Source organism: Pygocentrus nattereri, chromosome 5 (assembly GCF_015220715.1).
Source record: "Pygocentrus nattereri isolate fPygNat1 chromosome 5, fPygNat1.pri, whole genome shotgun sequence".
Lineage (NCBI taxonomy): Eukaryota > Metazoa > Chordata > Actinopteri > Characiformes > Serrasalmidae > Pygocentrus > Pygocentrus nattereri.
The window spans coordinates 21,508,420-21,533,419 of NC_051215.1; the positions used below are offsets into that span (position 1 = coordinate 21,508,420).

At 39.3% G+C, this 25,000-nt stretch overlaps 1 protein-coding gene across 2 annotated transcripts in view; it reads right to left on the bottom strand.

Annotated features, from left to right (window-relative positions):
• Positions 1-25,000, bottom strand: part of anapc1 (anaphase promoting complex subunit 1) — a 122,171-nt gene that overhangs the window by 65,614 nt on the left and 31,557 nt on the right. For both annotated transcript variants that reach the window (XM_037538864.1, XM_037538863.1), the window contains exons 15-21: positions 24,026-24,166; positions 22,270-22,330; positions 12,740-12,927; positions 10,960-11,034; positions 9,095-9,360; positions 4,023-4,114; positions 2,001-2,149 (exon numbers count right to left, since the gene is read on the bottom strand). In XM_037538864.1, the coding sequence (XP_037394761.1) occupies positions 2,001-2,149; positions 4,023-4,114; positions 9,095-9,360; positions 10,960-11,034; positions 12,740-12,927; positions 22,270-22,330; positions 24,026-24,166 (972 nt within the window). The remainder of the gene's footprint in view (positions 1-2,000; positions 2,150-4,022; positions 4,115-9,094; positions 9,361-10,959; positions 11,035-12,739; positions 12,928-22,269; positions 22,331-24,025; positions 24,167-25,000) is intronic.

Here is a 25,000-nt window from a genome sequence, read left to right on the forward strand (position 1 = left end):
TTTTAAGTCATATTTATGCAGAAATATAGAACATTCTAAAGGGTTCACAAACTTTCAAGCATCACTGTATGTATGTATATATATGCAGACCAACGGCACCCATTTATTCTTACATTACAATACAGCACAATAAATAAGCACAATACAAGGTGGCCAATAAGAGCAGAGATAATTCACACAGTAAGATAAGTTCCATTCTAAAGGATAAAGACAGGTTGAAAAATACTCAAGTAAAACATGAATGTTTTTCTGGGCATTAACCACAAACATCAAAGGGGGGCGGTGAAAAACAAAAAAATAAAAATTGTGGGTTACGGGCCCTTTAAATGAAAGAGATAGTCAGTGCGCTGGGCACTAATTTGTGGCTGGACCAGACAGAGGGTTAAATGGAATCTCTAATGTTCTGACAGAGAGGTACTGGGGTAAATACAGCCTGTAATTGCATGACGGCGTGTCAGCAGCTCGGTGGGGTTGTGCGTCATTTCCCTTGACCTGACGGGAGGAGACACTGCCCAACCCACCCCCACCCACTCCCCGGTGATTCAGCCCTCCGTTCCCATGCTTTAATTAAGGTGGAACAGCTCTCACAACACATACACATGCATGCATACTTTCTTCCTTATTGTCTCTCTCTTTTGCTCTCACTCACTCACATATACACAAACACTACAGACACAAAATGCCTCTGGTGGTGTAGGGAGGAAGGAGCTGTGGTAAAATGTCATTATGATTAGCTCAGAGCATTCTGTCCTCTAAATGCCTGACATTTCCACGGAACGTGTGCATGCGGGTTTAGGGGCATGGGACCCAGATCAGAGTCAAAGCAATGAATGTCACTGGAACATATAGCAATGTTCTGAGTTTTACCTCCAACTGAAGCACATTAGGATGCTTTACTATAGCTATGAAGTGGCACCCCCTGTTGGGCATGTTGAGATGATTCTTACTGTACTGATGCAGATATTCAATATTTTTTATGTGCACATCTGCTGATGTCAATACATAAACATTTCTGAAATATAGCAACTGGCAATGTACCTCCCTGGATGAGCATTCCTGAGAAATATTCTATTTACTTCAGTAAGGTCACAAAAGCAGTAAAATGCATAAACTGCAGATATTTTGGTGCAATAGCCCAAACATTCTACTCTTCTGGGGCTGCATTACAGAAACGTCCTCTTTACATTTATGAGTAGACAATATAGGATTTTTTGCAAATTCATATAACAAGCAAGTCCTGTCTTTATTTAGGAATTATATCTTCTTCTCAAGTTAGGAAATCTTCAACAGAGGTTATTATTGGTATGTCTGTTTTCAAGTGACTAACGACATGATAATGAAAAATGAAAGTGAAAAATACATTTTCTTCACTAATAATTTATGTTAAGATGTTAGTCATCTTGGTTTAATGTCATTTCAGTGTATTCTAGTCATTTTATCCTTAACAAGCATAAAATAAAAAAAATGTTTAAATCACTAGCAGTTCTGACGTCTCAGTAGCCAGCTAAATTTTCCATTCCACCTTAAATGGCGCGGCAGTAACATTCTGGTGCCTCAGGCATTAGAACTGCTGCTCTATTTAAGGTGGAATGGGAAAATTTGAACAAGATGCTGGTGAATATGTGACTTCAGCTTCATATCACTGAAGAATTAGGGGTGGGTGACAATAAATAATTGCCCCCCTCTTTGAAGGCGTATGATGCCGTAAATGTAAATAAAGCCCAGCACTGAGGAGCTGAACTTTACCCTCCTCTGCTCAGCAGCGCTAGTAGCCGCTAATGAAGTGATGCTCTTTGTATTTGAGGGTCCCATTTCAGAGGGAAGATCTCAACCACTACCCTGTAACTCAGTTCAGAGGGTGACACTGGAAAACAAGTGGCAGGGGTCAAAAGAAGAAATTGAAATTGGGCCTTTTATCATCACAGTGTCTTCTTTCAACAACAGTCTGAAAAATGAATGAACACTGTAAAATGTTCTTAATGTCAATTTGGGAAGCTTACCAGCACAAGCAGTTTGGTCCTTTCACATATGCCGGGCAGGTAGGGGAATGGAGGCACATCCTGCCCTCTCAGACATTTGCTGAGCCAGCCAAACACGCAGGGCACTTCACTGTTCAGGTACGCCGGCCAGTTCATCAACCCCATCTGAGCTTCACGTGGACAAACAAACAGGAATCATTCAAACAGACACAATAGCAAAACTGCCCACTACACTCAAACCCTCTATACTAGGAGACAATCGACATGCAATACTGTCCAAAAATCAAAGAAATCCCTTCATTTATTCATTGTCCAGTCTAAAGAGTCAACAAGTACAAGCTATTAATTTTTCAGGAGATGTTTGTGAGGAGATTAGATATAAGATCCATCTTGCATAACGAAGGAGAATGGAAAATAAGTTTTAAAAAGCAGGAGTTCAAAAACTGATTAAAATTAGAAAAAATGTGGCTCCTAACAACCACCTGGAAGAGCTGTTAGCCCCCAAAATTGCCCCCATCAGATAAACAGCACTTAAAGCTTCCATCTTTGAGAGAGAGGAGAAAATCAAGCTGCTTCAGATCTGAAAACATCCACAGGTGTTTCTGTCCATTCTTCTACTGTGAGAAGACGACTCAGCGCTGTGGGTCTGAAAGGATGTGTAGCTGATCAAGAAGAACCTCACTGAGAAAAGTAGACGGACACATCAAACAAAGAAGCTGAACGATGGACTGACCACCCCAGAGTCCAGACCTCAACACCACTGAATGGGTTTGATTACTTCAGAAAATCATCAACCAGCTTCTAAGACTGAGCTTTGGAGGTGTGGCTGCAGATTCTTTGAGGAGCTGAAAGTGAAGCCCCTGAAAAGAATGGAAGCTCAAATGAAGGGACAGAGGGACTCACTAACCCTCACACAGCTGAGAGTTAGTTGTAGAGGCCTGTGTGTGATTTTCTGTTAATATTTTATGGAAATTAAAATAAGTAAAAATTGGTCTCTGACTTTCACACAGCACTGTGTCAGCTGGCTGATAAAATCTGCTGCAACAAAGGTTCCACAGATTTATCACTGTGAGACATTGCTTATCTAAGAATTATGTAAGAAAAACAGCTCCTTTGAATACTTTCACTTACTAAAATCACTCTAACAGACCAGCTGCTCACTGTTATTACAGCAACACAGCTAAACACAAAACACCATTACACTTGACAACAACATATCAAATTCACCCAAACACAACCTGGCAATGGAATAACCTGATACATGTGAACAGAAGCTTTGAAAAATAATCAAATAAAACCAACCAAAGCTCTTCATTAAGCACCAAATCGCTACTCATTTAAAGATGACGTAAATATACTATAAGTACATTATAAACACAGGCATATGCAAAACTTTGAATATTTCCAGTTAAGTCACACATTTTCTTTATTTTCTAAGTGAAAATAAGTTAATATCAGAAATAAACATGGCACTTTTCTTCTAATTGTAGAGCAGAATTTCTATTTATTTACTGAGTTTAACATACAATGTAAAATATGAAATGTGTCACAACTCATGCTCAGTCCACCTTTTATTTTTCCACAATATGTTACATTCATAATATACATAATAAACAGTAATTGTGCGCTAAAATGTGCATCAAAAAAGTTTGTTCTCTGAATAGGGTGTACAACATTTTTTGTCAAGAACATCAACAAAATATGAAATTTGACCAGCCCAAACTTTTGCATATGAGCGGAAAATAAAAAGTGCATTTTTGCTGTTTATGCATTTATTTTAATGAAATGTGTCAAGTGAGAACTTAATGTTTTGGGATTTTTTTTCTTTTTCTTGCATCCTTTAAAACTACTGGCGTCTGTTTAATTTGAATATTGTTGTTATTTTGGATTCTTTAGTTTCTTAAAATCAGGTCTGGGACAAATTCTTCACAGCTATTCACCACAGATAATAACCTAACCTGGCCGTTTGAATCATTTGTTAAATGAATAGAGATGCCTTCAGGCTCTAATGAAAGGGCCCTGACCCATTGATCGGCCACTTACCCTGATCGATCACACAGGCTTCCTTGAAGGTTTTGATGAATGAGGGGTAATCACGCCAGTAGAGATCAATGTACTCCTCCAGCTGCAGGTCCCTGATGAGAGGAGGAAGAGAGAGATGAAGGAGGGAAGGAAAAAAAACAATTAGCAGGAAGGAGTCATCCGATCGGACTGTTGATCAGGGTCACATGGTCGATAATTCCCTGATTCTAGTATCAGAGTTATGGGGAGGTTGCATCATTAGGGCTGAGGTGTAGGTTTTAAAGGGCCCATATGATGGAAAAACTATTTATCCTGGGCATTTTTTTTTCAATTAAAGAGTTTAATATAGTTTGTAAAGCAACAATTAAGTTTTAAAATGTACTGTTCGAGCCATACGACCCATTTACAGCAATTAAACTGCAAAAACTGCCTCTTTTGAATTCAGCGTTTTTGTGATTTGGTGAACACCGAGCCTATATTAGCTCCAGCCATTCATACTGAGCTTTTCAAATGATGCACGACAGTGTAGCCAATCAGAGAAAAGGTAATTGATATCAGTCTTCAAGGGGAATTCCAGCATTTTTTCCAAATGTACGCATTATTAAATGGTTATATTGCAAAAAATGGTATCTTGTCAAGTAAAATTCTTAAATCTAGTCTATAAATGTAATATTTCTCCTGTTGGGATTGTTGTAAGCTTATTTCCAAACATTTTTACCCGCTTCAAGTAATTTTATTAAGTAAATTTATCACACTATATTGCCAGATAATTTTGTTTGTTTTAAGAAATGTGCCTGAAACGAGCAAAATGATCTGGCAATGAAGTGAGATAAATTTTTCTTGATAAAATTATTTAAAACAGGTAAAAAATGTCTAGAAATAAGCTTTAGATTATAATATAAGAAGTGCACAAACATCTCAAAATACAAAACATTTTCAAACAGATACAAGATCATTTGACAAGATAATATTTTTTGCAGTGTGAGATGTACCTCAGAGTGGTTTAGTGCTATGCTCTGTTCTAGAGAAACTACATAATTGTTCACAGTGGTGGTAATAGGAACCAGATTTCCACCTCTAAGAGCTTCCTCATAGAAAATAATCATTTTTATTTTTTAAACACATTCATGATGGAGAGGTACATAAAGACCACAAATTAAAAAAAAATAATTGTTCCAGATTTTCCACTACTTTCCATCATCAACAGTCCATATAAACTCGTGTAGGTTCTCTGGTGGCTCTGGATGGTAAATAAAATGTCTATATCTGTGCTGTAGTCATGGCGACGCCTGGTTCCTATCACCACCACTATAAAGACATCTGAACCATTTCACACCAAACCGCACTGAATCATGCGTTTACATATTACACACTGGATTACGGGGATGTTTTTAACAGCTGTGTGTCAGATATTTCTCAGTGGATGTTTTAGAATTAAACCACGAAAAAACTGAAATACTTATCGTTGGTACAAAAACTCTGAGAAAGTGCCTTTATGAGAAGCTTGGCTCTTTATCTTCACAAACCAAACCTGCAGTGTGAAACCTGGGTGTTATCTTAAACTTTGATCTGTTTAATCTGCATGTAAACACTGTCAGTAAAAGCTTTTCATCATTTGAGAAAATCGCTAAAGTTTGGCCTTTTCTCTCTCAGAGTGACGCAGAGAAACTTGTTCATGCATTTGTTCCAGCAGAGTTGATCACTGTAATGGTCCTCTCCCTGGACCTCCTAAGAAAACAATGTATCCTTTACAGCTCAGACAAAACGCATCACCATCCTCACGAAAACAGCTCAGAAAGATCAGATCAGTCCTGCTTTAAAAGAGCTGCACTGCCTGCCTGAATGGTTTAGGATAGAGTTTAAAGTTCTGCTGCTGGTTTTTAAAGCTCTAAATGACCCTAAAGCACCGCTTCCATCACAGAATTTCTGACTGTTTATGAGTTTACATCTTCTATGAACACCAGAAAATGTGGAGAGACTCTTCCAGTTATTCTGCTTCTAAACTATGGAGCTCAGTTCAGCTTTTATTAGACAGTCGAGCTCAAAGCTCACTTTTAATTAGCATCTGAAAATGCAGCTCTTTAACTCAGAGCTTCAGTAAAACTCTACGACTCTTTGGCTTGATCTGTCATTTTCTTATATGACTCTAAATAAATACTTTCTAATTTCTTGTATTACTGTTTAGCGTTATCTCCTATCTGTAAAGCACTTTGAGCTGCCACTGGCAATAAAAGAGGGAAATTTTATAAATAAAACATTATTATTATTAATTTTGAAATATTTATAGAAGTCTCCTTTAAAGGTACAGTAACAACACGTCCAGGTCTAAGGGATAAACAGAGCCTGAACGTTTATGGTACATAATAAAATACCTCACAACCCTACATCAGCTGGGGAGAACGGTGATGTGCTGTGGACCTGAAAGACGGTTTCTCGTTTCATGCTTAAACGTCCCATCAAATCCACAGCATCAGCATCATTACTGCGACCCTTTAACACCTTAATTACACCCCTATCAAACAGAGTGCCCAAATCCTCACTACAGCAGAGTTCTTGTGACACAAGCACACAGCAGGCGAGGTTTCCAGCCCACACAGACACACACGTGCACATGCACAATTCCCCTGAAGAGCAATTGAGCCCCCTCAGCTTCTCTGTTCTCCGTCAACACAACAGCAAACAAGCTCTTGACATTTTCCGAAACAAGCCGAGATTAAGCCGACTATCTATCCAAAAAAAAGCATTTCGTTCAGCATAGAAAGACAACAACTGTCACAATCACTCAATTAAACACAATTACTCAATCAAATTTTACCTTCTTGATGAAATGGGAACAAATGGATGGATAGCCTGCAATTTTCATGAGGAAAATGCATCTTTTGCTGCTGGTCTCTTATTAACGCTGTATGTTTTCTTGATAAAGTCATAAAGGCTTTTGTTTTTTGTTCTTATTTTGTTACAGTGAGGTGAAACAAGCATGTAGACACTTTGTTATATTTAATATACTTTTTTTATTTAATATAATATACGTCTATGCTTCTAAAGCATATATAGACTCCACATTTACACACATATTGTCTTTTGACTTTGCAGAAGCATAAAAAAACTCATTATAAACAGACGTTGTAGTTGGTTGAGAAGATTTCATACTGAATGTGATGGAGTTTCCTGAAGTTCTCAGGGAGAAAATAATAAACAAAAACAGAGCTAAGGCTGAACGAGTTGGGGGAAAATATTGCATTGTGATTTTTTTTGTCCAATATTGCATCTGCAATTTAAATTCAGGTCTGGTTTATTTTGGCCATGGAGACCAGAATACCCCCCTTTTCTGGCTTGAGCCTCGACCGAAACATTTTCCATCAATCTGAAGAACCATTTCACCATGCAAATGGGTTTTTGAGTGTTCATGGTTCTACACAGAATGACGGCCTTTACAGGAACCATTTTTAAGAACCTTGAATAACTCTCTTTTTTAAGAGTGTAGGCTACAATAAAATAAAATTACAACATTTCTTCCCAATTCTCCTGCTGGTGTCTTATAAAAGCTGCTTGTTTTTTTTATCAAGTCATTTTAAAGGCTTGTACTCTGATGGGAAACAAGTATTTAAAAACTTCTTATTACGTAATATACTCCCAAAGCATATATACACTTCAAATTTAAACACAATGTCTTTTGACTTTGCATAAGCATAAACAAAGAAAACAACAGGAAAATTCATTAATGCTGAGAACACTGAAGGTGAAGAAGTTTCCTGAAGTTATTGAGATTTGTGCCTGATTTATTTTGGCCACTAAGACTTTCAAAAATATCCACCTTTTTGGCTTGAGGCTTGAATCCTGAACGTAGTGTAACAAACTGCCAGTAAGCTGTGGTTGTGAGGTCACAAGATACGGAGGTTTGGTTGCCTCAGTTTGGTCTAACCTACCTACAGGCATTTCACAAACTGTTACTAGGGACCATTTCCCCTCTTAAAACATTTCTGCTAACATACACACAAAAAAGATGGTTCTTCAAGGTTCTTTAATAAAGACAATAGTTGTATATAGAATAATAAACACTCAACGATTTGCATTTGCATACTTGAAAAATTTGCTGCATGGTGAAATTGTTCTATTGATTTATGGAGAAATGTGTTATGTGTTATACATGATGAACTGATATGTTATACTGAAATGATATAAATGATATACTGAAATGTTTTTCTACTAGCCCAAGCTTGACATCATTACCACAGCAGAGTCTTTTCTGGTGCTATATGGTACAATATATGTTATCGACACATTTTCCATTAATCTGAAGAACCATTTCGCCATGCACAGAACCCTGTAAGCGTTAGACTTATCCTCCATTATTTGTTTAAAACAAAAGCTTGTGCAAACCTGGTCAAAATGTTTTGTTGATTGTAAAAAGTGAACAATTGCTGTTTATTTACTGAATTTAACCTCTTCAACTCCTTGAGCTCCTTGGTTCCAAAACGCACTTCGTCATGTTCTTCATAACTTTCATATTTCATAAGCTACATTCCTGGGCGTCATATGAGGCCGTAACTCTTCTTTCCAGTCAAAAGATGGTGATTTCATTTTAAACCCTTATAAAAAAGAAGCTGAACTCATTTTTCCACAAATCTGGGCTATAAACTATAAACAGATGGTCTCTTCAGTGATCTGCTCTGTAAACATTACTTTTATAAAACAAAACAAAGAGCGTCTGAAACAAAGAGATTTTTGGCTTTCAGCAGTAAATTGTAAGCATGTAGTGATATGTGTAGACCATAAAACACATGTTCTGTTAATTTGAGGGAAGCTTTTACAAACAAAAAAAAAAAATATATATATATATATATATATATATATATATATATATATATATATATATATATATATATATATATATAATTAGATAAAAATGTACATTTATTTCATGCAGTTACTGAATAATTTGCCTTATGATTTGGTCACGAAAATTCAGACAGACAAACCAAAATATACCCTGGAGAATAAGAGGTTAAATGTAGAGGAAAAAATAAATAAAATATGACCTGAGCAACTGTTGTGGCATCTTCAATATTTTACATTTTACTCCAAAATTTTACCTGGCCAGCTGCTGCAGGAGGCTAACAAGGGCGCGGGCGCCGCTGCGCTGGAGCTCGTCCAGTTTCAGGTCCTCGTAAAGCAGGTGCAGTACGTAGAAAAGTGAGGGAATGTGAGGGAAGAGCAGAGCAGAGGGCTCCAGACCTCCCACTGGTCCACCGTCCTCCATACCAACAGGGGGTGCTGCCGGCTCCAGACCTGGAAGGCCTGCCACTGGGTGTGCCAAAGCCTGGCAGTGATAGTCTGAGGCACACAGGTACGCCCAGTCCTTGGGAGACCAAGAGGATAAGACGTTTGCACACACGAGATCAAAAAGCCATTGTTTTCTACTTTTTTTCAAAATAAAAATAAATAGATAATCAAAAAGCAGTTGTGCTTTGTCAGCCACCAGCCTGAGGACAACACTGCTGACTCCAAGACCCCTCCCATGTATACTCCTGATCCTGAGCCCCCCAGCAGCCCACAGGCTCCACATTACACTAACTCAGACTGGCAGCAGCACTTATTCACTGACCCTCAACAAACATGACATGAGGCAATCCCCCACAGAAAACACAGTAACCCCTTCATTTAACAAACCACACCAATTTGGTAGATGTTTTATGCCCAACCAGATGTTCCTCTGAAAGGAGCTTACATGAAAATAAACAATGGTCGCATTCATCAGTCAAATCTGATTTGACTCACTCAGTCAAATCTGACTGTAAAATGGACCAACAGCTTTGTTATTCATCAATTTCATCTTTAGCACGCCTGTACAATCAAACTAATGTCTAACAGGAATGTGTATAAATTTGAGCATAAACATTTAACAGCCTGAAAAAATGTATTTGCAGTTATATGTTTGAAACTGTTATTAACATCAACTATGAATTTTACATGCATATTAAAACACACCGATCAGGCATAACATCGCAACCACCTCCTTGTTTCTAAGCTCATTGTCCATTTTATCAGCTCCACTTACTATATAGGTGCACTTTGTAGTTCTACAGTTACAGACTGTAGTTCATCTGTTTGTCTGAAACTTTGTTAGCCCCCTTTTACCCTGTTCTTCAGTGGTCAGGACCCCCGTAGACCCTCACAGAGCAGGTACTGTTTGGGTGGTGGGTCATTCTCAGCACTGCAGTAACACTGATGTGGTGGTGCTGTGTTAGTGTGTGTTGTGCTGATCTGAGTGGATCAGACACAGCAGTGCTGCTGGAGTTTTTAAACACCTCAGTGTCGCTGCTGGACTGAGAATAGACCACCAACCAAAAATATCCAGCCAGCAGCATCCTGTGGGCAGCATCCTGTGACCACTGATGAAGGACTAGAGGATGACCAACACAAACTGTGCAGCAGCAGCCAAGCTTTCGTCTCTGACTTTACATCTATAAGGTGGACCGACATGGTAGGAGCGTCTAATAGAGTGGACAGTGAGTAGACACTGTTTAAAAACTCCAGCAACACTGCTGTGTCTGATCCACTCGTACCAGCACAACGCACACTAACACACCACCACCACCACCACCACATCAGTGTTACTGCAGTGCTGAGAATGATTCAACAGTACCTGCTCTGTGAGGGTCCCTGGGGGTGCTGACCACTGAAGAACAGGCTAGAGGGGGTAACAAAGTATCAGAGAAACAGATGGACTACAGTCTGTAACTGTAGAACTACAAAGTGCACCTATACAGTGAGTGGAGCTGATAAAATGGACAATGAACACAGAAACAAGGAGGTGCTCAGAATGTTATGCCTTACTGGTGTATATATACATATAGCTTATTTTAATATCAACCTTACACAGTAAATGAAGGCCAGACTTCTGGTGTGCTGGAAGAGATTATTATTAAACCACAGTCTCATTGCCCAGAACACTCACCTCGTCAGAGCCAGTGTCTGCAGGACGAGCCTTCTTAGGAGCTATTACTGGAGAGAGGGGCACTTCAAAATGGAGCTAAAGAGGAAGGAGCACATGGGTCAACACCACTTAAAGACCACTAAGAACTAGACTTAAAGAGTCCATTTCATAGAAAAACAAACTTTCCTTACTTATTTGATATTGTAAGTAAAGGTTTCAATTTCAAACCATACTGTTCACTCCCCGGTCCACACAGCTCACATATGGAAACGCTTAATTGTACATTTTTGTGGTCACGAAAACCAACATATACCAAAAGTACTGTGCAAAATCTTAGGCACCTAAGGCTATGTTCACATTGCAAGCCTCAAATCCGTGTGCTGCTTTTCCACCATTTACAGGCTTCTGATGCTGTTCGGTGCTGCTGCCGCCATGGTAACGCTGAATGATAGTGCACACACAGAGGAGGAAAAAAGCACATGAATTTCGATCTGCACATCACAATAAGGTCACATGGCCACGAATCAGATACGAAAACATCAGATCAGAGTCACATTAAGGCAAAAAATCTGATTTGTGACACTGGTAATGTGAACGTAGCCTAAGGAAGCTGTTTAACCCCTTTAGAATCCAGGGTTATTATATACTAAGGCTTATTATTCAGTAACTACAGGGGCTTCAGTACAATCTGGCTGAGCTGTTCTTAGATTATAAAACTGTGTAATACAACTTTGGGCCCTGACCATTTAAAGGGTTAACACCATTTATCTTAGCACTAACTCTGTAACAACTAACTAGTAATTTACTGAGTTTGTTTACATGCGCATCTAGGGGTATGATTCTCGCTTTGGGTGCAAGAGGTCCAAGGGTTCAAAATCCCGGACGAGCCAGAGTTTGGGGCTTTGGATAGGGCTGCCCACTGCCCCGGGCAAGTGTGCTCACTGCCCGCTGGTGTGTGTGTTCACTAGTGCGTATGTGGTGTTTCACCGCATGGATAAGTTAAACTGCAGAGGTGAAATTTCCCCGTTGTGGGTCTAATAAGGGTCACTTAATTAATAATCCGATCATAATTTTTTCAGTTATCTGATTATTCAAATGGTCATGTATACTCTGGTACGAGCATACTCCAATTTCTTAGATTGTAGTAAAATCTAGAAATCTGATAAAGAGAGCAGCCAAAAAAACAATACTAATAATATGACTTGAATCCTCTGTTCCTGTGCATCTTCTTTGACTAACTTATTTTCGAGACATTGCTTTTTTGGAATGTCCACCTGCCAGGATAAATAAGAAGAATTTTTAAAAAGTGAGAGCACAGCAACGTTCAATAACTGATATCAGGGTGGACACTTCAGTATACCAGTTCATTTTTTTAATCTATTTAGTTATTTATTTATAAATATTTTTCTTATGCAGAGAAACAAATGGACTACAGTCTGTAACTATAGAACTACAAAGTGCGCCTATACAGTAAGCGGAGCTGATAAAATGGACAATGAGTGTAGAAACGAGGAGGTGGTCATGATGCCATGCCCGATCGGTTTATGTTAACAGCGAGAGAAACTGGCATCATGTCTCGCATTAACTATTGGCCCGATGGCTTCCAATGGTACTGCTGCATTTTATCCGCATCCAGAAGCTTTTAGAGAATGTGCAGAAACATGGACGAAAAGAACGCAGAGTATGGACAGAAGGCTCCATCCATATTCATATTTAAAATGAGCATAAATAAGTCTTTACTGCCCACCATTGTTACAGAAACTAATGCTTATTCGCTCAGCAGTACTGTGCAGTTACTCACATTTCGTGTCCAGGCCAATCGCTCAGTGTTGTAGCCCATTAGAGTCATGAAGCATGTGACGAACAGATTCCACTCCTGGTGCATGCTGGGACCTCCAGGAGCATTATAGATGTTATACCACTTCACCAGCACTTTCATGGCGGTGTCTTTGGGCAGAATGAACCGAATGGCCTGCAGGCATCGCTTCACTGAAGGGGAGACAATGCAAAGAACGGACACTGGTAATTTAGACAAAGCTTGCCACTAATAAAACAACAGGTTCAAACAGAATCCTTCATTTCTAAGTAGTACAAGTTGGTTCCTTTACTTCATTTTAATGCGTTTTCATAATGCAACCCCATTTCCAGAAAAAGTGGGGATGCTGTGCAGAACGTAAATAAAAATAGGATGCAATGATGTACAAATCATGTAAATCATATTTTTAAAGGAAAATACTACAAAGACAACATATCAGATGTTGAAACTGAGAAATCTGATTGTATTTGGAAAAATATTTGGCCATTTTAAATTTGATGCCAACAATCTGTTACAAAAAAAGTTGGGACAGGGGCCTGTTTACCACTATGTTTCATCACCTCTTCTTTATCATCACTCTGTGTTTGGGAACTGAGGAGACGCTGTTGTAGCTTAGAAAGTGAAATATTTTGCTGTTCTTGTTTGATACAGGACTTCAGCTGCTCATCAATTCTGCTCATTTGTCATATTGTTCATTTCATATGTTTTCAGTAATGACAGGTCTGGACTGCAGGCAGGCCAGCTTAGCACTGGGACTCTTAATACAGAGCAATGCTGCTGTAATACATGCAGAATGTGGTTTGACATCGCCTTGCTGAAATAATCAAGGCCTTCTCTGAAAAAGACGTCGTCTGGATGGCAGCATATGTTGCAAAAACCTTTATATATCATTCAGTATTAATGGTGCCTTCACAGATGTGCATGCCTCTCATGCCATGTGCACTAATGCACCTCTAAACCATCATGAATACTGGCTTTTGAACTGTGCACTGATAACAAGCTGAGTGATCTTTAGCCCGGAGGACACAGTGTCCATGATTTCCTAAAAGAATTTCAAATGTTGATTCGTCGGACCACAGGACACTTTTCCACTTCCTGTCAGTCTTAAATGAGCCCAGGCCCAGAGAAGGTGGCAGCATTTCTAGATATATTCTAGATTTTAGATTTCTAGATATAGATTCTAGATTTATATTTGGTTTCTTCTTTGTGTTTTAGAGTTTTAACTTGCATTTGTAGATGCAGTGATGAACTGTTTTCACAGACAGTGGTTTTCAGAAGTGTTTGAGCTCATGCAGTGATTTCCACTACAGAAATCATGTCTGTTAATGAAGTGCTGCCTGAGGACTCAAAGATCACGGCCAGCTAATACTGGTTTTTGGCCTTGTCCCTTTCTCCAGATTCTCTGAATCTTTTAATGATATTATGTACTGTAGACGATGAAAAGCAGAAGTTCTTTGCTGTTTTATGTTGAGAAACATTCTTCTTGAATTGTTGCTCTATTTGATCCTCACCTCTACTTCTGAAAGACTCCGCCTCGCTGAGTTGTTCCTTTAGACCCAGTCATTTTACTGACATGTTGCCAAATCAGCCACCAGGTGTTTTTTTTAAGCATTAAACAACTTTGCCAGCCTTTTTTTTTTGTCCCCATCCCAAATTTTTGGAACGTGTTGTTGGCATCAAATTCAAAATGGGCAATTATATTTCAAAAAACAATAGCATTTCTCAATTTCAATTTTATTTGATATTGTCTTTGTAGTATTTTCAATTAAATATAGAGTTTAAATGATTTGCACATCATGCATTTTGTTTTCATTCACATTTTGCACCAACTAGTCCCTAAATGAAGTTGTTTATATGATTGATATGTTATGCCTGTTTTCTATTTGAGCTGTTATTTTTTTATAATTTACTCCTTTTTGTTTTTCATTTGTATTAGTAAATTCTATTTTATTTTATTACTTTTAATTCCTGTGTATTTGCTCGGCTACATTGTAAATAAGGGTCATCCTCAATGTAAAGGCTGATAGACTGAGTGATTTCTGTGCCTATTATTCTGTTAAAGCATATTCAGTTATTTTCATTTCAGAGCTGTCAAAATGGAAGAAAACATTAAGATATCTCTCTCCACCATGTCAACCCCCCCTCAGCTCACATACATGAGAACCTCAATCTAAATAAAGATGAGGGGGTGACAGAAAAAAGGAGAAGGAACCGGTTTAAGGGACGATTCTAGAACGGTTTCTAATCAGAGGTGGCAGAACAGTGGACGAGGGATGCGGGTGAATGGAACAGAGGAATAAAATCTCACCGGATCAGAAAATAAGTAGGTGGGAAGGTTGGGGGCATGGTAAAAAAATGGATGAGTATAGGATTGATGGGTCTCTGCCAATAAGGGATTTATAGGGGGCTGCTTGCCAACGCGTTGGCCTGTGTGACTGATGGAAGCCCAGCAGAGGGGATGAGCTGGCGATCATTGTGCTCAACACTGCTGGCACGAGTGCAATAGGATTAATAGAAACGGCAGAGAGTGAAGATGTTACCCTGGTCAAATTTACTGGGTCATATGATGCATTTGCTTGCATAAAGAAACCATATGTTGTGGGTTAAAGACGTGGGCATCTAAAAGGCTGACACGAAACTGCCAGCTTCAAATCTAATGTAAGGTTTCACAACAAAAAATAAAAATCAGTAATAAATATAAATAAATAATGAAACACGTGGAGCACACATACTCCTGTAATTACCGGCCTACCTGGAAAAAATTTGCATTACATTTAACACTCAAACACAGCATCCACAAGTCATGTTATCTATGAGCAAAATGCAATTAGGCTCCTAATGAATCTGCCAGAATCTTAATTGGCAAACAAGCTGCAAAAGGTCAAAACAAAGCTGGCTAAAATGTCACTTTATTAGACACGAGGAGATCCTGCTTTTAAATTGAATGCCTTAATAACTGGAGGACGCGCCGGCCGTAATTTGCAGTAATTTTAGAGAGAAGTCAATGAGAGATCAGGTCATGACAAAAAGCCAATTAATGAAGACGTACAAATACGCCACAGGACAACTGCACCCGAGAGCTGTGACGGAACGCCAAAAAAGCAGAGAGCAGACATTGTATTATCTTCCTGTGGTATTTCTATAAAAATCAAATCAGATTTTACAAATAAAATAAACAATAAACAATGGCCAAAAAAAAAAAAAGAAAACGGATAAAAATGAAGAGCTTTCCATTTTATATCACAGCACTTGAGTTAGACCAAAATTTAGCATCATGCATTTCATTATTTTAAAACAGCTGAAGAGGGAAATCATGCAGGTTTGTGTCGTAACATTAGCTCAAATGAGCTTGTCGGGACCAAAGGCTGTCCCCTTCGACCCCCCCAGGCCTCCAACATACATTACGAATAAAGAGAAATCTTTTAATACTGGCTAAAAACTTTTACTAATAACTACGTTCTCAAAAGATGTTAAAAAGGAAAGAGTCTTCAGATGCTGAGTTTGTGGAAGATGGAAAAAGGCTTCTTCTTTATTTCAGCATCAGGTGGCTCAATGTCTCAAGACCCAACTGCAAAACCACCATTTATACTATTTATTTGGGGTAGTTTGATATCCCCCACCTTACTTCTCAAATTTTGATATTAGCTCTTTCTATAATATGTGCATCTCTGTCCTCCACACCATGCTCCACCCCAATTTGGCCATTGCATATTGCGCTCACTCCTAAAAGCTGGTTTCAGCCAGCTTTTACCAGCCTGGTTGACCTGTCAAGGTCAGCTTGACCCTCTCTTCACTGGGTCAGTAGGTACATACAAGCCTGTCTGTGAACCCATGGGCTTTCCAGTGTCTACAAGCTCCTATGCAGACAGACTAAGGCCCTTTGTGAGAGAATTAATATTCTCTGTTAGCCAGTACCACCTATTTTGGTTATTGATTACAATACCTAATCTATTTGATTACTGATTAAGGGACTATTTATTCAAAATCTCCATCAAGCTACTGAGCTAAAACTACAGCTATTTGCTATCACTATCTCTGCATTTGCAGTCACATCCTCAACACCACAGGCTTGGCAGCATGTCCTCGTTAAGGCAATTAAGTTTAGGATTAGCAACCACGCAAAAATTAGAAAAACTTTCACAAAATCTAATTCAGTTAAAACTTAAAATCTGCATTTTCTGAACTGTTCTCTCTCTTCCAATGATTAAACAGAACATACAGTGAGGAAAATAAGTATTTGAACACCCTGCGATTTTGCTAGCTCTCCCACTTAGAAATCATGGAGGGGTCTGAAATTTTCATCTTAGGTGCATGTCCACTGTGAGAGACATAATCTTAAAAAAAAAAAAATACAGAAATCACAATGTATGATTTTTAAATAATTTATTTGTTTGTTACTGCTGCAAATAAGTATTTGAACACCTATGAAAATCAATGTTAATATTTAGTACAGTAGCCTTTGTTTGCAATTACAGAGGTCAAACGTTTCCTGTAGTTTTTCACCAGGTTTGCACACACTACAGCAGGGATTTTGGCCCATTCCTCCACACAGATCTTCTCCAGATCAGCCAGGTTTCTGGGCTGTCGCTGAGAAACACAGAGTTTGAGCTCCCTCCAAAGATTTTCTATAGGGTTTAGGTCTGGAGACTGGCTAGGCCATTCCAGAACCTTGATATGCTTCTTACGGAGCCACTCCTTGGTTATCCTGGCTGTGTGCTTTGGGTCATTGTCATGTTGGAAGACCCAGCCACGACACATCTTCAATGCTCTAACTGAGGGAAGGAGGTTTAACTCAAAATCTCGCAATACATGGCCCCGGTCATCCTCTCCTTAATACAGTGTAGTCGTTCTGTCCCATGTGCAGAAAAACACCCCCAAAGCATGATGCTTCCACCCTCATGCTTCACAGTAGGGATGGTGTTTTTGGGATGGTACTCATCATTCTTCGTCCTCCAACACGGCGAGTGGAATTAAGACCAAAAAGTTCTATTTTGGTCTCATCTGACTGACAACTTTCTCCCATGACTCCTCTGGATCATCCAAATGGTCATGGGCAAACTTAAGACGGGCCTGGATGTGTGCTGATTTAAGCAGGGGAACCTTCCGTGCCATGCATGACTTTAAACTATGACGTCTTCGTGTATTACCCACAGTAACCTTGGAAACAGTGGTGCTAGCTCTCTTCGGGTCACTGACCAGCTCCTCCCGTGTAGTTCTGGGCTGATTCCTCACCTTTCTTAGGATCATTGATACGCCACAAGGTGAGATCTTGCATGGAGCCCCAGTCCGAGGGAGATTGACGGTCATGTTTAGCTTCTTCCATTTTCTAATAATTGCTCCAACAGTTGATCTTTTTTCACCAAGCTGCTAGGCAATTGCCCCGTAGCCCTCCCAGCCTTGTGGGGGTCTACAATTTTGTCTCTGGTGTCTTTGGACAGCTCTTAGCCCTGTTAGTAGTTGGAGTCTTACTGATTGTGTGGGGTGGACAGGTGTCTTTATGCAGCTAACGACCTCAAACAGGTGCTTCTAATTTACAATAATAAGTGGAGGTGGACTTTTTAGAGGCAGACTAACAGGTCTTTGAGGGCAAGAATTTTTGCTGATTGACAGGTGTTCAAATACTTATTTGCAGCAGTAACAAACAAATAAATTATTTTAAAAATCATACATTGTGATTTCCGGATTTTTTTTTAGATTATGTCTCTCACAGTGGACATGCACCTAAGATGAAAATTTCAGACCCCTCCATGATTTCTAAGTGGGAGAACTTGCAAAGTCGCAGGGTGTTCAAATACTTATTTTCCTCACTGTATACCTGAATAATGATTTCAGTATTTGAAAACTGGCACCACAAAAGGTTTACCTAGGAGGTAATAGGAGTACTAGGGCTGAAAGATTAATACATGTTTTAGAATCAAAATTGCAATTTCTTTTTTAAATTATAGTCTATTATAGTCAATTACCAACAACGCTGTCTTCAGTTTGAAATGGGGAAAATTAACCTAATAACACAGAGTTTGTGAACTGCATATAGACGAGTACCAATCAGAGCCAACCAAGCCGTGTTTTGTGACATCACAACCACAACTACATTCAGGTTTCAAGCCTTAAGCTAGAAATAGTGGATATTCTGGTCTTCTTAGCCAGAAAAAAAAACAGGACTGAATCTTGTGTCCTTTATAGAAAATGATCACAACCGAAATCAAAGTTAGAATATTAGTCATAAAATCACAATTAGATATTTTTCCCAAATTGCTCAGCCCTACCAAGTGCCTGTGCACACCCCTAGTAAAGAACAAGGCTGAGTCAGTCAAGCACTAGTCAGATGGGATTAGTTTAATATAGGGGGGTAAAGTAATTATTACTGGTGTTTCTCAATAATTTTAGAATCATTTTTACATACTGTGCACTGCCACTAATAATGATTTATATTCCTTTACTTACTATAAAAACGAACCACAGGAATAACCCTAGCCTTTCATAATGGTGGTTGGTTGGTGTAGTGGGTAAGACTTCTGCCTTCTATGCTGTAGACTGGGGTTCAATCCCCGCCTGGGTAACCACCCTACACTATACCAATAAGTCCTTGGGCAAGACTTAACACTACCTTCACCTTCCTGTGTAATATGATCAAACTGTAAGTCTCTCTAGATAACGGCGCCATGTAGGTTAAAACTGCACTGTGTAAATTTTGGGGATTTGGAGACGCCTTTGGTGGACATGTGTAAATGCATGCAGTGTGTTGAACATTCTGTAAGATGCGTTGTGCTTCGACACCCTTCCTTAAGCGGATGAATCTGTTGATTCTGAGAGAACTCCGTCTAAACCTGGTGAAGGAGGCGTCTTCTGAGAATGTGAGTGAATTATCTACTCTTATCATATCTATATCGATATAATATTGATTTAATTTATTTAATTGATATAATGAGATCATTTGAGGGCTAATATATAATATGCTCACCATATTAGCCTGTTTTTATTTTCCTTGCTCAGTGATAACACTTCTTTTAAAGTATGGAGGCACTCAAAAAATGCTTCTATTCTCTGGTGTTGTAACATTCAGCTTCCTGTGTACAGTTGTTAACATTAAAACATGTAAAACTACATTGATTTTATGCAGCCATATTGACTGCTGCCTGTAAATGCCCAAGCCAATGGCAATACTAAGACAGCTAGCTGGATGGCTAGGGTAAGCAGCTGAAAGTTACTAAAATAAATACACATTTTCTACTTGTGAGCAGAAGAGCATTTTTAGGTAAGAGCACAGTGAATGAATAGAGTAGCCACCATATTAAAACTACATTAACCCACCTCCCACTGTCACACTAATCCCATTCCAATAGCACTTAAGTCACTGCGCCTGCAAATCATCCTACAAGAACATGAAATATCCTACACTTGCAGAGGTTAGGGATTAGGCTTCAAAAATAGAGCACTGAGGGAAGCACCGAGCGTAGAATCACACAGTATTTAACCAATGAATGAGTCAATCTGAGATGCTTTGTGTGATGTGTCTCACTCTACTCTGAGTGTGTGTACATGCATATGCATATGCATATATATATATATATATATATATATATATATATATATATATATATATATATATATATATATATACACACACACACACACACACACACACACACACACACACACACACACACATACATATATATATATATATATATATATATATATATATATATATATATATATATATACACACATACTACCCCAATTCCAATGAACTTGGGACGTTGTGTAAAACATAAATAAAATCAGAATACGATTATTTGCAAATCCTTTTCAACCTATATTCAATTGAATACACTACAAAGATAAGATATTTAATGTTCAAACGGATAAACTTTATTGTTTTTTGCAAATATTCACTTATTTTGAATTTGATGCCTGCAACATGTTCCAAAGAAGTTGGGACAGGGACAACAAAAGACTGGGAAAGTTGAGGAATGCTCAAAAAACACCTGTTTGGAACATTCCACAGGGGAACGGGTTAATTGGAAACAGGTGAGTGTCATGATTGGGTATAAAGGGAGCATCCCTGAAAGGCTCAGTCGTTCACAAGCAAGGATGGAGCGAGGTTCACCACCTTGTGAACAACTGCGTGAGCAAATAGTCCAACAGTTTAAGAAAAATGTTTGTCAACATGCAATTGCAATGAATTTAGGGATTTCATCATCTACAGTCCATAATATCATCAAAAGATTCAGAGAATCTGGAGAAATCTCTGCAAGTAAGCGGCAAGGCAGAAAACCAACAATGAATGCCCGTGACCTTCGATCCCTCAGGCAGCACTGCATTAAAAACCCACATCATTCTGTAGCGGATATTACCACATGGGCTCAGGAACACTTCAGAAAACCACTGTCAGTGAACACAGTTCGTCGCTCCATCTACAAGTGCAAGTTAAAACTCTGCCATGCAAAGCGAAAGCCAGATATCAACAACACCCAGAAACGCCGCCGGCTTCTCTGGGCCCGAGCTCATCTGAGACGGACTGACGCAAAGAGGAAAAGTGTCCTGCGGTCTGACGAGTCCACATTTCAAATTGTTTTTGGAAATCATGGACGTCGTGTCCTCCGGGCCAAAGAGGAAAAGGACTGTTTGGATTGTTATCAGCCCCAAGTTCAAAAGCCAGCATCTCTGATGGTGTGGGGGCTGTTAGTGCCCATGGCATGGGTAACTTGCACATCTGTGAAGGCACCATTAATGCCTAAAGGTACATACAGGTTTTGGAGCAACATCTGCTGCCATCCAAGCAACGTCTTTTTCACAGATGTCCCTGCTTATTTCAGCAAGACAATGCCAAGCCACATTCTGCACGTGTTACAACAGCGTGGCTTCGTAGTAAAAGAGTGCGGGTACTAGACTGGCCTGCCTGCAGCCCAGACCTGTCTCCCATTGAAAATGTGTGGCGCAATTTGAGGTGCAAAATACGACAACGGAGACCCCGGACTGTTGAGCAACTGAAGTTGTACATCAAGCAAGAATGGGAAAGAATTCCACCTACAAAGCTTCAACAATTAGTGTCCTCAGTTCCCAAACGCTTATTGAGTGTTAAAAGGAAAGATGATGTAACACAGTGGTAAACATGCCCCTGTCCCAACTTTGGAACGTCAAATTAAAAATGAGTGAATATTTGCACAACAATAAATAAACGATAATAAATAAATAAACAACAATAAAGTTAATCTGTTTTAACATTAAATATCTTGTCTTTGTAGTGTATTCAATTGAATATAGGTTGAAAAGGATTTGCCAATCATCGTATTCTGTTTTTGTTTTACACAACATCCCAACTTCATTGGAATTGGGGTAGTATATATGTGTGTGTGTGTGTGTGTGTGTGTGTGTGTGTGTATATATATATATATATATATATATATATATATATATATATATATATATAAAGAGAGAGAGAGAGTATGAGCATAGAAACAAGGATGTATAATGTTATGCCTGATTGTTGTATGTGCTTGTGTTCTTCTGACCGAGTTCCGATGTCGCCACTTCAGGAACGGTGATCCTCAGCATCAAGCCACTGCTCAGTTCCTGAAACAGACAAATCAAGAAGGTGGACAAATTACAACCTTGACAGAAAGATCAATAAAACAAACCTAATTTGCTATAAGGACCCAAAGCGACCCCAATCTACTACTCAAAAAAAATTATAATGCAATCGTATGAACCAAAACGGGTTCAATCCACGCAAGACTGTTTTTGACAGGTCTGAAATGAAAGGACCTGTGGCGGGAAAACAGGCTTCAGCCGTCCTGACCAATACACCCTGCAGACAGACAGGCTGGGTGCTGGAGCAGGGACCTTACTGAACCTCATCAACGACATGACAGGTTCCAGCTGCTGCGGTAAAAGCGCCCACACAAAAGCACGCTGTTCTAAGCCAGCTCTCGAATACAGCCTGCACACCATATTGCAAGAGCACTGATAAGCTTTTGTCTACCTGAACACAGGATTGATGACTCAGCATCTTCAACTGTATGTTGTTCAACATGGCTGGGGCTGGGGTGGTTAGCTTGAGCTCACATTAACTGGCAAAATATTTCGTAGCCTGATATTGCATCAATCATTAAGCAACTGCATTTTTATTCCGGTTTTATGATTAAATATTTTGTTTGAAGCAGTAAGCCTCCATCTCTGTAACCAAAAAAGTGATCTAGAACTGCTGGTGGGCTCTGAAAGATTAACAAAAGACGAAGTTTCCAAATAAAGAATAATGAAACCAACACCGATATAACAATGAATTACTCGAGTATTCAAATTACTTGGGCAATAATGATTGCTAGAGACAGAAAAGATGTGTGTTATCTCAACAAGCCGACATGCTCCACATCATTTACTGAGCAGAAAAGAATCTACCTTGTGTAGAAGACAATGACTGCCTCTTATCCAACAGCAAACTCACAGGCTGTGATTTACACAGTAGCTTAAATACTTCCCATCAGTTCTGAATGAATAAGGCAATTTGCTTTTAAAAAACGTGCCAGTCAGAATCAGAATCAGCAATTTTCTTTATCTGGTCCACATGGCATAATATTATTTGAGATGATAGTGGACATGGCCTGGTCCAAGGCCTGTCACAATTATCACAATCACCTTGTCATAATTATCTAGGCTGTCACACTCTTATAAAACAACACATTCAATCTGTAAACAGCCACAGTGCGTTCAGTTGAGAGACAACATTACTTTTTCACTTTTAACAGAAAATGTGCTGAAATATCTCTGTGCCCAGTTACACATTTTGTGTTACTTTTAACACAGAATGTGGTAAATCAGCAAAAAAAAAAATGGCACAAGTTAGTTTGTTCTTATTTAACACGTTCTGTACAGCACCAAAAAGGGTTCTTCTATTGACACAATGTCAGGCTTGTTACATTAGAAGAACGTGCTATATTTTCAAAAAGCTTCTATACAGAACCCGATACAGCACATTCTCCATCAATCTGAAGAACCATTTCACCTTGCAAAGAACACTTTAATCATAGAAAGAGTTTTTTGAGTGCTCATGGTTCTATATAGAATTATTTACTTTAGTAAAGAATCTATTAAGCACTCATTTTTACGTGTGTATAATATGACAAACTCTATTTGGGATTCAAGAATGAAGTAGTGCTGCAATATTTTCATTTGTGCCTGAAACTTTTCTCTCAGGTGTGAATCAGTGATCACTACCAAAAAACCTTTGGGGACAGGATTGAGTGAAGTATGATTCTATCAGCTTCTGACCAGTGTGACCCTGTTGCTGACGGGGTCTCGTAGGGCTTGGATGTGCGGCGCAGCCTGCTGGAAGGGCGAGTCATCCAGCCAAGACGACTCATGATGTTGCAGTGAGCTTCGCACCTCCGACACCGGAGACGGCATGTCCGCCTGAAGAACAGTACATGTGAGAGAGAGAAAGCGAGAGAGGGGGAGAGCGAGAGGGGGAGAGCGAGAGAGAGTGAGTGAGTGAGTGCGTGAGTGAGTGCATGCGTGAGTGCGTGCGTGAGTGAGTGCGTGAGTGAGTGCGTGAGTGAGTGCGTGAGTGAGTGCGTGAGTGAGTGCGTGAGTGAGAAAGACAGTGAGTGAGTGAGTGAGAGAGAGAGTGAGAGAGAGAGTGAGAGAGTTAGACAGTGAGTGAGTGAGTGAGTGAGTGAGTGAGTGAGAAAGACAGTGAGTGAGTGAGTAAGACAGTGAGTGAGTGAGTGAGAAAGTGAGTGAGAAAGACAGTGAGTGAGTGAGTGAGTGAGTGAGTGAGTGAGTGAGTGAGTGAGTGAGTGAGTGAGTTAGAGAGGGATAGAGAGAGAGTGAAAGAGACAGAGAGACCATACATGAGAACAGCAGTTATAAAGAACAGCAACAACAGTCATAGACAGTGTGAAATAAATGCAATGACTCGACTCTCGCAGCCAGAGAACGTAATTTGTGGGCCGTGCAAGGCAGACGTCTCTATCAAGCAGAGCCATCCTTCATGTTAAGTGGAAGCACTAAATCAGTTTGCTCCAAAGCTGCTTTCCTGTTTGCTCCTATAGAGAGTTTTTTCTGCATCATGGCAAATATTTTTATCAAGCTAACAGAACATGACTTATAACCTTTGGTCTTGTCTTAAACATTTTTTTCTGAGTATACTTTAATTAATCAAAATATATCTGCTTTAAAAGTAACTCAATTTAAACAAATTGAATTACATTGATTCAATGCTCCGGCCTGTAGAGACAACACAGC